The 12,784-nt window shown below is 37.0% G+C and overlaps 2 protein-coding genes across 2 annotated transcripts in view; one reads left to right on the plus strand and one right to left on the minus strand.

Annotated features, from left to right (window-relative positions):
- The window catches only part of LOC109700328 (cyclin-Y), a 666,198-nt gene that overhangs the window by 514,750 nt on the left and 138,664 nt on the right, over positions 1-12,784 (plus strand). The window lies entirely within an intron of this gene.
- LOC141417494 (neutral amino acid uniporter 4-like) overlaps positions 1-12,784 on the minus strand; it is a 58,777-nt gene that overhangs the window by 14,801 nt on the left and 31,192 nt on the right. Inside the window, exons 5-6 of the mRNA XM_074056402.1 lie at positions 11,901-12,025; positions 6,544-6,625 (exon numbers count right to left, since the gene is read on the minus strand). Coding sequence (XP_073912503.1) covers positions 6,544-6,625; positions 11,901-12,025 — 207 coding nt within the window. The remainder of the gene's footprint in view (positions 1-6,543; positions 6,626-11,900; positions 12,026-12,784) is intronic.

Below are 12,784 nucleotides of genomic sequence, written 5' to 3' on the forward strand. Positions count from 1 at the left end.
AGACTGACAATAAGGCTAGTGGAAGACAGTTTCTGAATCCCCAGGATGAACCAAACCCACAATGAGGTACCAGTGTGATGCAAAGATTTACTGCGCTGAGGAGAATCCATAGTGGTGCTACAACCGCAGAGGAAATAATTAAAAGGTTTCAGAGTCTCCTGGGACCAGCTGTCCCTTCAGGATTTCTATAGACTTTCCATTAATGTGCTTTTCCCAGATTGCTCTGTCTCCAGATGAGCTGATAATGTTCAAGACTGCTATTATCTGAAATGCATTTCGAATAATCTGAATCCAAATGTCTGAATTAAACATACTTTCCTACTTGGCAAAATCCATTTTTATATCTAGATTTCTAGAATTTAGATAATATTCATTATTCTGACGATCACTTGACTATCAAATACTCAACACCTAGTTTCCTTTCTATCAGTGTTTGGCAGTAGAAAGTGGTACAATCACCTCTCAGGCCAGCAAAGAGCACTCTGAGTTACGAATGTCTGAGAGGCCAAGAGCTGCATGTTTACTATGAGAAACAAACTTTTAAAAGTGTGTTTTGGAGAAAATAAAGAAATGGGTCTTCACCACAAGTGTGTATTGCACAGGGGAGATTAAGAGTGCGTGGGGGAATGAAGGGAGAATGGGAAAGAGAGGAGAGGATTGAGACAGAGAGAGAGAGAGAGAGAGAGAGAGAGAGAGAGAGAGAGAGATTCTGAGGAAGTTTTCTGTAAGACATGGGGTATGGGATTGGAGCTGTGGGTAAGGATATAGGGATAGCAGGAAAGGAAAGCCAATTTTATTTATATATTTTTTTCAGTTTAAGAAAACACATTTATCCAACTATACTGTAGAAAATGAACCATGTATTTTGTACATTTATTGTTGCACAAAATTCAACTTGCTGTTATGCTTTTGCACTTGTTTATCTGGTATTTTTCACTACAAAATAGGCTGTTGAGAATTTTATTTTATTTCATGCTTACTAATAAAGTATTAGATCATTATAAGTTACTTTCTAGATAAATTTCTAAGTGACAGATTACCGTTTTCAGAAACATGAAAGATAAGCATATGTCAAATAGATGTGGAACAAAAAGATGTCAAAGGCAAAGATCTCTTCCCTCTTCATTAGCGGGAACAACTGACTCTACGACAGTGCTGAGGGTCCTGGTGCTTCAGGATTCACTGAGACTCCTAATGTTATAGGTTTCTCTTTGTCAGTACAGTTAAAGCTTTTATGCCCTGCTTTTAGGTCTGGTAGTTGACTGGTCCATACATATGTGTATATGTAAAGCATTACATATAAAGAAGTGTAAGCATATGCACTTTAACTCTTTTAATTATTTGATATTTATGGAAAATATCTCTGCACAAATGAGCTTGACAATATTCAAGGTATTGTTAAGTCTTTTCTCTGAGTTTGGATTGATTTCATACCTTCTTTTTTCTCACACACATCTTATTCATAGTGCATTCTTGTCTGTTGTATTGGCTTTAAAGTGGAATGAGAAGATATAAACACTTCCCCAACAATCTGAGAGTTAAATTCATCTACCTGTGGTCCCTTGTTAACCACTAATGGTAGGTTCCATGTCCCCAGTGGATGCCTGAAACCATAGATTCTATGTTTTTTCCTATACGTTTATACCTTATAATGTTATAAATGTGGTGGTAACTTTTGCAGCTTGAAGTGCCATAATCAAGCGAGTACAAATTTATTTTTCCTTCTTCACAATACCAGAAGTAGAAGGTTCTTTCTTTTTTTTTTTTGTTTTCATTTTTCTTTTATTATTCATATGTGCATACAAGGCTTGGTTCATTTCTCCCCCCTGCCCCACCCCCTCCCGCTCCCCCCCTCAATACCCAGCAGAAACTATTTTGCCCTTATCTCTAATTTTGTTGTAGAGAGAGTATAAGCAATAATAGGAAGGAACAAGGGGTTTTGCTGGTTGAGATAAGGATAGCTATACAGGGCATTGACTCACATTGATTTCCTGTGCATGGGTGTTACCTTCTAGGTTAATTCTTTTTGATCTAACCTTTTCTGTAGTACCTGTTCCCCTTTTCCTATTGGCCTCAGTTGCTTTAAGGTATCTGCTTTAGTTTCTCTGCGTTAAGGGCAACAAATGCTAGCTAGCTTTCTTATCAAAGATCTTTCCAACCTCAGGGTAAGATTTTTTTCCCTTCCTTGTTGAGAGTTTTCAGCTTTCCACTTAAGGGACATTTTACTGTTTCTTTTTGGCATATTCATATTGCCAGCATTTGCTACTAATGAGCTTGGAGGCCATTAAGTAAAATAAGGGTCACTTGAACACAAGCACTACAAGACTGTGACAGACCCACTGTCACAGTCATTTTCTGCTCACTCTTTTTATTTTTCTCAGACTTTACTTAAAAGTAATTCTGGTTTTGTTTTGTTTTTCTTTCTTGGTGGTACTGGAGTTAGAACTCAGGGCTTTGTGCTCATTTAGCAGGCGCTTTACCACTCGAGCCACATCACTTTTTAGCTTCAGTTATTTTTTGGAAGGGGGTCTTGTGGTTTTGCCTGAGGACTGTGATCCTCATATCTATGCCTCCCAAGTATCTGGGATTATGGGCATGTGCCACCATGCCTTGGTGAAAATAATTCTTTTCAAGTAATCTTTATCCCTACTTCTAAAGGTTTTGTTTTTTTTTTTCTGTGTGTGTGTGTGTGTGTGTGTGTGTGTGTGTGTGTGTGTGTGTGTGGCACTGGTGCTTGAACTCAGGGCTTTGTACTTGCTAGGCAGGTATGTACTGCTTGAGCCACACCTCCAGCCCAAGTAGGCTTTTGAAATTGAATGTGTATACAAAATATACTCAATGTAAGTGTGCATATAAATTTTTGGTGAGTTTTCCCCAAGAGAACACACATTTGTAACTGCTGCAAAAGTTGGGATGCTGCCAACACCCAAAAAACCTCTGCTGTACCCTTTGCAGTCTCTCCCCTACTGTCTTCCCCAAAAGTCAACATTCCAGTTTCTAGCACCTGAGATAATTTTTATGTTTTAGCTTTTACTTAAATGGAATCATATGAAATAAACTTTTTTTTTGCTCAACTTCTTATTTGTGATATTCTTCCAGGTGTTAGGTATAGCCTCATGAGCTCATTTTTATTGCCCTGAGCCATTCCATTGTATAACTAAACCATATTTTCATTCTATTAACAAAAGCATTTGTATTGTTTCCCATTTTTGCTATTATTATAATGCTACTACATACATCAATGTCTATTGCTGGACACACTGTACCTTTGTCTCGGATTTATACCTTGAAGTTGAATTCCTGTATCACAGGGTATGTAATTTTCATCATTAAAGATATTGTCAATTTTCCAAATTAGTTGTGTTAAAGTATACCCCCACTGTATATGAGAGTTCTAAGTACTCTGTATCCACTATGGTTGGCCCTAGGCACTATCAGTCACTTTTATTTTAACCATTCAGGTGTTTGTGTAGTCACATTGTGGTTTGAACTCATATTTTCCTGATAATTAAGGAGGAGTACCTTTTTTATTAATATCCTCTTTTGTTAAATGCCTGTTAGTCACCAGTTTGTAATGAGTTTTTCATTCTTTCTTATTGATTCATTGATTACATATAAATGCTACATCTGAGTGACTTCCCTGGATTGAGATTCTACAAAGCAGGTGTTATAGGTTTCAATGGACTAAAAACTACCTGTATTTTTACACTCATGTTTCAGTACTTTTCTCAAGCTTAATACTTATAATAATTTTAATAGCAATAACAACTCTAATAAATGCAAAGGACTGTGAGTAAATATTCAGAATATTTGTCTGTTAGGAATAAGAAAGTTAAGGCATGCAGAGTGGTTTTACAGGAGATGAGTGTGCATCAGAGATATAACTCATCATTTTGTACATCATTTATAGATGTATTTTAAAAAGATCAAGGACTGGTTTACCTGGTGTTTCTATTAAGTAGAGGTTGGTCATCCCAAAGCACCATATAGGTAATCATGATGGAAACTATACACAGGAGCAGGAAGTTTGTTTGGTTTCTGCTGTGTGTACTTTATGAATATGGGCACTGTATTTTCTTCATCCTTCTTTACTCAACAACTCAAAATACAACATTTTAGAGAATGGATTTTATGCTATAAGGCTGTAAGGCCACCAGCTGGGAACTTTGTTGAATTACCTCCCAAACTTTTAGCTTCCTCATCAGTAAAAAGGGTAATAAAAGTTAAATGCTCACATCAAGCTTAAATGAAATAATGTATTTAAAGAGTTTGACATGTTGGCAATAACCCGCAGATTTTATATATTTTTTATCATTAAAGATTTAATTTGTAGCACAGAAAAGCTGTGAGAAGTTAAGGATAAATTACCAAACAGTCTTTTAAAAACTTGTCATTTCTCTTGACTTGTCATCACTAACAAGGCAAGGCTCGTTGTCTGTCTTAAACACACATGTCACAAATGCTGGAAAGAGCACTGATATCCTACTATCAGTACAATGGTTTCCTACTGTCCTAATATGGTTTCTTTTTTTTTGTGATACTAGGGCTTGAACTCAGGGCCTACACCTTGAGCCACTCCATCAGCCGGGTGGGTGGGTGGGTGGGTGGGTGTGTTCAAGATAGGGTCTCTCGAACTACTAATATGGTTTCTTCAAAATGGAAAACATGTCGCTCTAAAATCAAAGGCTGCTTGTCTATGACAGCAAAGGAAAAGTTTTAACACAGCAAAATGGTGCTTAAGAAATTTCATGTGTACCAACTGATCTATTTTTCTTCCATTTTGCTAAGTTTTTTGAGATGGGGTCTTGCTATGTAGCTCAGACTGGCCTCCAACTCACAATCAATCTGCTCAGCCTCCCAAATCCTGGGATTACACACATGTGCCACCATGCCCAGCTTCTCACTTTTGATTTCTAGACTTTTCATTTATATATTTTTCAGTCTTTTACATGCCTGTTTTGTTTGCTTGCTTTGGCTAGGTGTTTACTGAGCACCGAGCCATAATTTAAATTCTACATAATGCACAGACTTTAAGAGTACAATCCTGTATATTTTGAAATATTTTTATGCCTATATAACATTGAATCAAGAAAGAACATTCCATGGAGGAGATGAATGAAGGTGAGGGTTGATGGGCTTCACATAGATATAGGAAATAGAACAATGAAGCCTTTTGTAATCGTTTTAAGTGGTGCAGGAAGAGGGTTGAAGGGAAGATGATGGGGTAATCTAATGAATGTACAATGTAAGCCTATTTGTGATTGTTGCAATGAATCCCCTTGTAAATAAATATATTCTAATAAAATTAAGGGAAAAAAAAGAACATTGCATAACCCAAGAAAACTCCTCTGTATCTCTTCTAAATCAGCACTACCACAAACACTCACTGCTCTGATTCCTGTCCCTCCTTCATTTCTCCAGTTTAAGAACTTGGCTGGGCACAACGTTGTGTGTCCCTCATACTGTTTTTCTGCTCACCTTATTCAGGGTTGGCAAAATCCACTGAGGTCCTTATTTATTCCTCTGAGTTTCTTCACACATTATCCTCTCCTTGCTTTGGGCTCTGCTATTTCCCTGTTGTCTAGGAAATTTCTAAAGGAATCTGCTCTATTATGGGCTGGGACATGAAACACTTTGAGAGTCACCATAGTAATACCTTACCTCATGTTCCTTCCAGACTGCAGTGGTCGGAATCTTTGCATTCTACTTAGAAATATGTCATTTTATTTTTTGCAAGAGAAAAACTTGTCTGTTATACAAGTTAAATGATAAAATATTAATTATTAATTAATTATTGGTATCACCAGGAAAGAAATAAAAGACTTATGGATAAGTCTGTGATATCAAACCATTTGGAAGTAATAAAAAATAATTATGTCAGTTACCAGCAATCATCGTACATCAAGCATTGTCTACAGATTAAATACGTAATAGCACAATATGAAATACTCAAAGTTAAAGGAGGCTCCATTGGTATGAAATGATTTAAGAATCAGTGCTCCAAATTGTGCACAGTGTGCATACTCCAAGTGCACACAAAGTGATGCATATATTTGTAGCACCAAAGTATCAGGGCTTCTATGCATGCTAATTTTTTATCTCATATTTTTATAATTCATTTTTGTGTATGTATATTTTTAAATGTCAAAACATAATGCTGCAAAAGAAATAAGGATAAATAAATAAGGATATTCAAGGAACATGGGCCCCCTATATTCAAAAAGGGTTTGGAATACACATCTGGATCCACCAGCTGTCATATCAGAAGACTCATTTGTCTCCACAGATGAGTAATGAGGTTCTTTCTTGGATACCATTTACTCCCTAAAGTATTTCTCTCTTTCTGCTCAACTGCAAAGTGAATATAGATTTAATAACTTGGTACACTGTGTTTTTACCTTAGCTGAAGGCAGAGAGGACAATGGACACTATTTGGAAAGGCATAAAACCCTTATATTTTCCCATTTATTTCTATTCTAAACTGTAAAGTTAGGAGACCTGATTTCCACAATTAAACGTATCTCTAAGATTGTCACTATTTACCTTTTAAACATGCCATCCAGTTCTTCCATTATCTCTTGGAAACCTCTTTGTGGAGGGACTTTACTAGTTCCAATTGAGTTTCCTAAGGAAGGAAAGGAAGAGATATTATGGCTTGAATCTTACATATCCCCAGAAGATCATGTCCTAAAGCCTTGGGTGCCAGGCTGTGGCACTTTTCAGAGGTGACAGAAATTTAAGAAGTGGCCCCTAGTGGAAGGAAATTGGGTAGTTGGGGATATGTCCATGAAAGGGATATTGGGATGTCTTATCCGCGTGTCTCTTTTCTTTGCTACCTGGCTGCCATGAAGTAAACAGCTGTGCTCCCCCATGTGCCCCCTGCAACGATTCTGTTTCACCACAGAACACAAAAAGCAATGGGGACAAGTGACCATGGATTGATATCTCTGAAACCATGAGCCAACATAAATCTTTCTTCCTGGGGCTGGAGGTATGGCCCAAGTGGTTGAGAATCTGTCTAGAAGGTATGAAGCCCTGAGTTTAAACCCCAGTACTGACAAAAAAATTTCAAAGAAAGACAAGAAAAAGCCTTTCTTCTTTATAAGTCGATTTAGGCTTTTGTACCAATGGACAGTTGACTAACATAGGGGGGATGTCTCTGAGAGCAACTTAATGTTGGAGATGAAGAGACATCAGAGCAAAGAGTTTGAAGTTCTACAGAAACAATCATTGACCTAATACAAGGGCATCCATGGTGATCACGAATGGGAGCCATTCCTTAAATCAAAAGATGTTTGTAGACTTCAGTCATACAAGAGATGTCATTGATACCATGTTAGCCAGATTATTCTTTCTAGGAGAATTGGTCAAGCATACCAAACTATCTATCCACAGTTCCTATCTATTCTTTCAGGTGAAGAATATTCTGTATTTACACACTTTTCTTATCTGGATGCTAAACCATTGTTACTTTACAGATTCATAAAATATCTACTTGGTCCTAGAAAAGAAGAGTGTGTAACACCTATAATTATTGTGACATGAACAAGTACTAAAAAAAGTTATGACTGCTTACACACTAAAAAATCTCAAATAAGTTTGAATCAAAATATCAAAAGGTATGTTACATATTTATATTAGATATAGGACAAAGACAGGTAGATATTTCTTAAGATAAATGAAATATGCAATGCAATGGTTTATGTAATGATGTTGGTAATATAAAAGTGATGATGATAATAAACTGGTAATAGATTTTATTGTTCCTGATCTATGTATCTATTGTTTTATATATTTCCAACATAATATTAAAAATGTCAAATCAAGGCCTATGGGGACTACCATTGTAACACAGCAGCCTTTTCATTTCAACTGTGATGCTTTCAATGCTAAAGAAGTGCTAATCCATAAACTCTTGGAACAGAGAAAGGATGAAAATCACTGCTCTGAGTCTTGTGAATTGTCTAAGTCTTCAACAGAGGGTCACCCATGGTTGATAGAGCAGTATATTTCATGAGCTATGTATTTATGCTTCTTAAAAAAACCAATGGCTTTGAGGATAAATTCCCCTGCTTAACCACAATCTAAGATCAATAAAAAAGGCTAGATGGGCTGCTTTCATGCTGCATCTAAAATCATAGTGTAATTCTGCCATTAAAGTAGAATTTTGTTTGTAACCCCAAATTACCTTTGTCTCACTCAAACCAGGAAAAACATTTAGTGAAGGCATGATACCACACTCCATGCAATTCATACTGCCCTAAGGAAGATGGTCTTGAATGGCATCCTGCGAGGCACACACAGTGTGCCAGGCTGTTTTCACTGATGGCTTTCAAGAAGAGAATTCTTGAACATGGGATGTTGAAAGCAAATTTGATCCGAACATGCTGTGGCTCTCAGAATGTCAAGCCCTCTAGAAATGCAAGACACTCAAGACAGCCGCACCTGATCAAAAATGGCACCAGCATCAATTAAAGCCAACAACTACAATTAGGAAATCACAGATGAGTAGGGACATGAGAGGCTCTAATTTCTCCTTGCCCAGGATCTGTGTTCTTGGTGACACCTGCCATGTTTCATTGATGTGAGTACTTTTGGATGCTAGTCACCATCTTCTTGAAAATTGCATTTCTGACCAAGGCTCCCTAGGCAAAATGTCAATTTATCTTCATTCGCAATAGCTCCCTAGACAAACCCTGGGCTCCCAGACAAGACGACTTTACATGTGAAGAAGGGTGCAGAGCAATAACCAGACACAGCCATGTGGTTGAATATAGACTTTTGAGAAAAATAAGATTAGTTGGTATGTAGGGAAATCATTGTCACAAGCACTGAGAGAAAACATGGCAATAGTGCTTGGAAATGGCTTCTTATCACATTCAGGAAATTAGGATCAAAGGAAAAAACCATACACTTTGAAATGTACTCTATGAGATCAAGAAACAGGTAGCATAATTTCATACCCATGCAAAGAAAGTTACATGGGAAAATTGACCTAGGATCTTTTACTATCTGACTCTCAATTTTTTAAATGTGCTTATTATCTTTGGTTTTTAGGGAGCATGAGGATGAGACTCAGAATGAAAAATGTATATTCACACACACACACACCCCACTTGACATTAAATAACATTCTGTACGTAAAACATTAAGTGAGGAAAAGGATCTGTAGGTCCTCTGGTGCTTAAAACCCAGAGACAAATTGCTTCCATATTTTTCTTTCTTACGAAAAAAGAAATGCTAAAGGCTGAGACACAATTTCTTGATAACATCTTCCTCCTTATAGTCAATTCAAATGCAAATGTAAGTTTGTTCCTGGTTCAGCTTCAGATAGATAAATTTGAGAACTAAGTGGTAGGCTGAAGAAAATTTGTTTGCTTTCTTCCTCATTATTGCAGGTCTTTTGAGAAAGCATTTTCCTAGACTATTGGATTTAATCTCAAGTGACCCACAAATGTACTGCTAGGATATATGTTGTTTTCTTCCTTACCTAACAGAATTGAGTTTAACACATGAACTCTTGATAGATGATCCTAAGTAGTTAATCAAATCTCATCTTTCTATTAATCTTATTGTCATTAGTGTAAGCTCAGCAGTTTATCTTTAGCAGTAATCGGATTTCATTTTTATCCAATAATAAATTCCATTGGGTTTTAACTTTTACACATTTTCCTTCTTCTACCAACACTGATCTAGATAAGACTGAGTTCTATAAGCACTTCTCTTATGTTGATGTTTGCCTTCTTGCTTCTCTTTACATGCTGGATACATGTCCCATAACCAAACTGAACATGTAGCAGAAGGTAGAAGCAGCTGCAAATTTGGGAGCTAATCACAGAGTGGAAAGGTAGGAAGAGTGTAGGATCCTGAGGTTAATCAGACAACTTCGTCGTGTGGAAAATGGAGAGTATATTGTATTTAATCCTACCTCGTAGGACTTGGGTGATAGTTAAATAAGATGGATTTTTCACAAGTAGATATTGAGAAATAATTATTACTCTTATCATGAAGTTCCAAGGTCTAAAAGCTCATGTTCAGCTGGTGTTAGTAGATAATATTTAAGAATCTTTTGAAGAAGAAGTGATCATTTTTTTAGGGAGTTCTGAAGTGTTTTCCCCTTGCCATTTTGAAAACTAGTGGTGCAGGCAGTCAATCTTTATATATATATATAGTATTCTAACACACAGGAGAAAAGAATGGTGGTGGATGGGGACTGTGAGCCTGGGTGCAAATAGGAGATGAGCAGACTAAGCCAGATCTGCTTGCAGACTTAAACAGAGGCAATGGCAGGAGTAGGGTGCCTCCTAGATGCTTATCCCTCTAAGTTGAAAGAAACTTGTCATGAGGCCTACAGCCAAGAATGAATGAATTTCACTGGAAAGAAAAAAGTGCAACATGGAATCAAAGATCATTTGGTCCAAGGGTCATCCTTGCTCAGTATATTAAGGTATTTTCTGACTTTTACATTCCTCTTTGTTTCAGGTAGTGCTGTCTAGTACAATAGTAACTATGCACTTGTGGCTGTTTTACATTTAAGTTAACTAAAATTAAATTGAAGTAAAACTTTGCCTTCTCAGTAGTACCAGCCACATTTCAAGTGCCCAGTAGCCTTCTGTGTTATGTGACTAACATTAAATGGTGAGGGTAGAGAATGTTCTTCTCAACACAGAAGACACATGATTGAGAGGCTCTTTTAGACAATGATGTGGTGCAAAATCATTGGCTATGGAAACAACCAATGTGTGTGGGAATTCCAGCCTCATGGTTTACTTCCTGTCCAGAGGCAGCATAAGCTGCTTATTTAACTTCTCTTAGTTTTCTTGTCCTTGACTCCTAAGTGGAATTTGGTAATACTAACTTTGCAAGACATCATGTATAGCTTGCTGTCTAACCCAATAAATGACATTTGTTGGTATATTAATAACAGGGCATGCTCAAATTGAAAAATAATTAGTCAAAGACCCCAAATAGTGAAAACCGAATTGTGGCATTTCTGGCACACAAGGTCAATACTTAGGCAGATTTTGCCAGCAACATTTCAGCTTTATTACAGTGATGTAGACTTTCCAAAATGCCACTACTTAAAAATGAATCTGTACTTCTGCATGTCTATATAGACACCTTTGATTTGGAAAGCAAGGGAAAAGAATAAGGCACAAGATGATTTTTTTTTCACTAGAAAAAGCCTTAATGTAAAGGTTAAATATCTATTTAAATGCATGTAAACTCTGAGCATGAATGCCCCTTTGTATAAAAAACATATTCTTTTGTACAGTTACTAATTTTATTTCCCCTATTTAATATGTAAAGTATATTGTTTTTTTTTTCTTTTTTATTATTCATATGTGCATACAAGGCTTGGTTCATTTCTCCCCCCTGCCCACACCCCCTCCCTTACCACCCACTCCGCCCCCTCTCTCTCCCCCTCCAATACCCAGCAGAAACTATTTTGCCCTTATTTCTAATTTTGTTGTAGAGAGAGTATAAACAATAACAGGAAGGGACAAGGGTTTTTGCTGGTTGAGATAAGGATAGCTATACAGGGCATTGACTCACATTGATTTCTGTGCGTGGGTGTTACCTTCTAGGTTAATTCTTTTTGATCTAACCTTTTCTCTAGTACCTGTTCCCCTTTTCCTATTGGCCTCAGTTGCTTTTAAGGTATCTGCTTTAGTTTCTCTGAGTTAAGGGCAATAAATGCTAGCTAGTTTTTTAGATGTCTTACCTATCCTCACCCCTCCCTTGTGTGCTCTCGCTTTTATCATGTGCTCATAGTCCAATCCCATTGTTGTGTTTGCCCTTGATCTAATGTCCACATATGAGGGAGAACATATGATTTTTGGTCTTTTGGGCCAGGCTAACCTCACTCAGAATGATGTTCTCCAATTCCATCCATTTACCAGAGAATGATAACATTTCGTTCTTCTTCATGGCTGCACAAAATTCCATTGTGTATAGATACCACATTTTCTTAATCCATTCATCAGTGGTGGGATGTAAAGTATATTGTGACAAAAGGTAGCCCCTAGGCAGAAGGGAAAAAAAATCAGAATTGCTCATTGCAATGACAATGAAATAATGCTTTCTAGAAAACAATGTTTTCTTTTCTACTTCAAACACATGCCTGACAGCAATTTAAAAATTCTTTCTTCAAACTGAAATTAGTATTTTCCAGACTAGTTTTAAGAATAGCAGTTTGTTTGCCTGATTCAGTACAACTAATACAATAAGTATCATTGCCTCGCAAAGCTAGTTGGGGCTGCCAGAGCACAGAAGGACTAGTGATAAATAATTCAGACTCCAGGGTTATTTCTGTTGTATCATCAGACAATAGCGCTGCATTTGGACTTCAGTCAATGCCAATCATTCTTCTTTGTCCCCTTGTAGCTTCTTCTTGTGAAGGATGTCAAATTCCTTTGCAAAATGTCTTCTTTTCTCCTCAATAAACCTTTGAGATGTTACGCATTGTGCAGCTCTGATTCCTGGTCTGAGATCCCACTGGTCCTGATGGGTATAATTTGGGTTCCATCTGCTCTGAATTGCTTGGTCGGTCAAGCTAAGACTGTATTAGAAGAGCATTACTGACTGGCATATTTTCAACATTATGCTTGAGACACATATTTGTCCTGCTGATAATAGTGACAGTTTATGAATGAGTGGATTTTGATATTGGTTAATTAGAAGGAACTTGATTATAGCATCTGTCACCCAGCAATGACCAATTTCTTCTGTGTGTTGCTCAGTTTTCCTTAAGAATAAAAGCTCATTAATATTAGGGTGTGTC

Source organism: Castor canadensis, chromosome 15, assembly GCF_047511655.1.
Source record: "Castor canadensis chromosome 15, mCasCan1.hap1v2, whole genome shotgun sequence".
Classification (NCBI taxonomy): domain Eukaryota; kingdom Metazoa; phylum Chordata; class Mammalia; order Rodentia; family Castoridae; genus Castor; species Castor canadensis.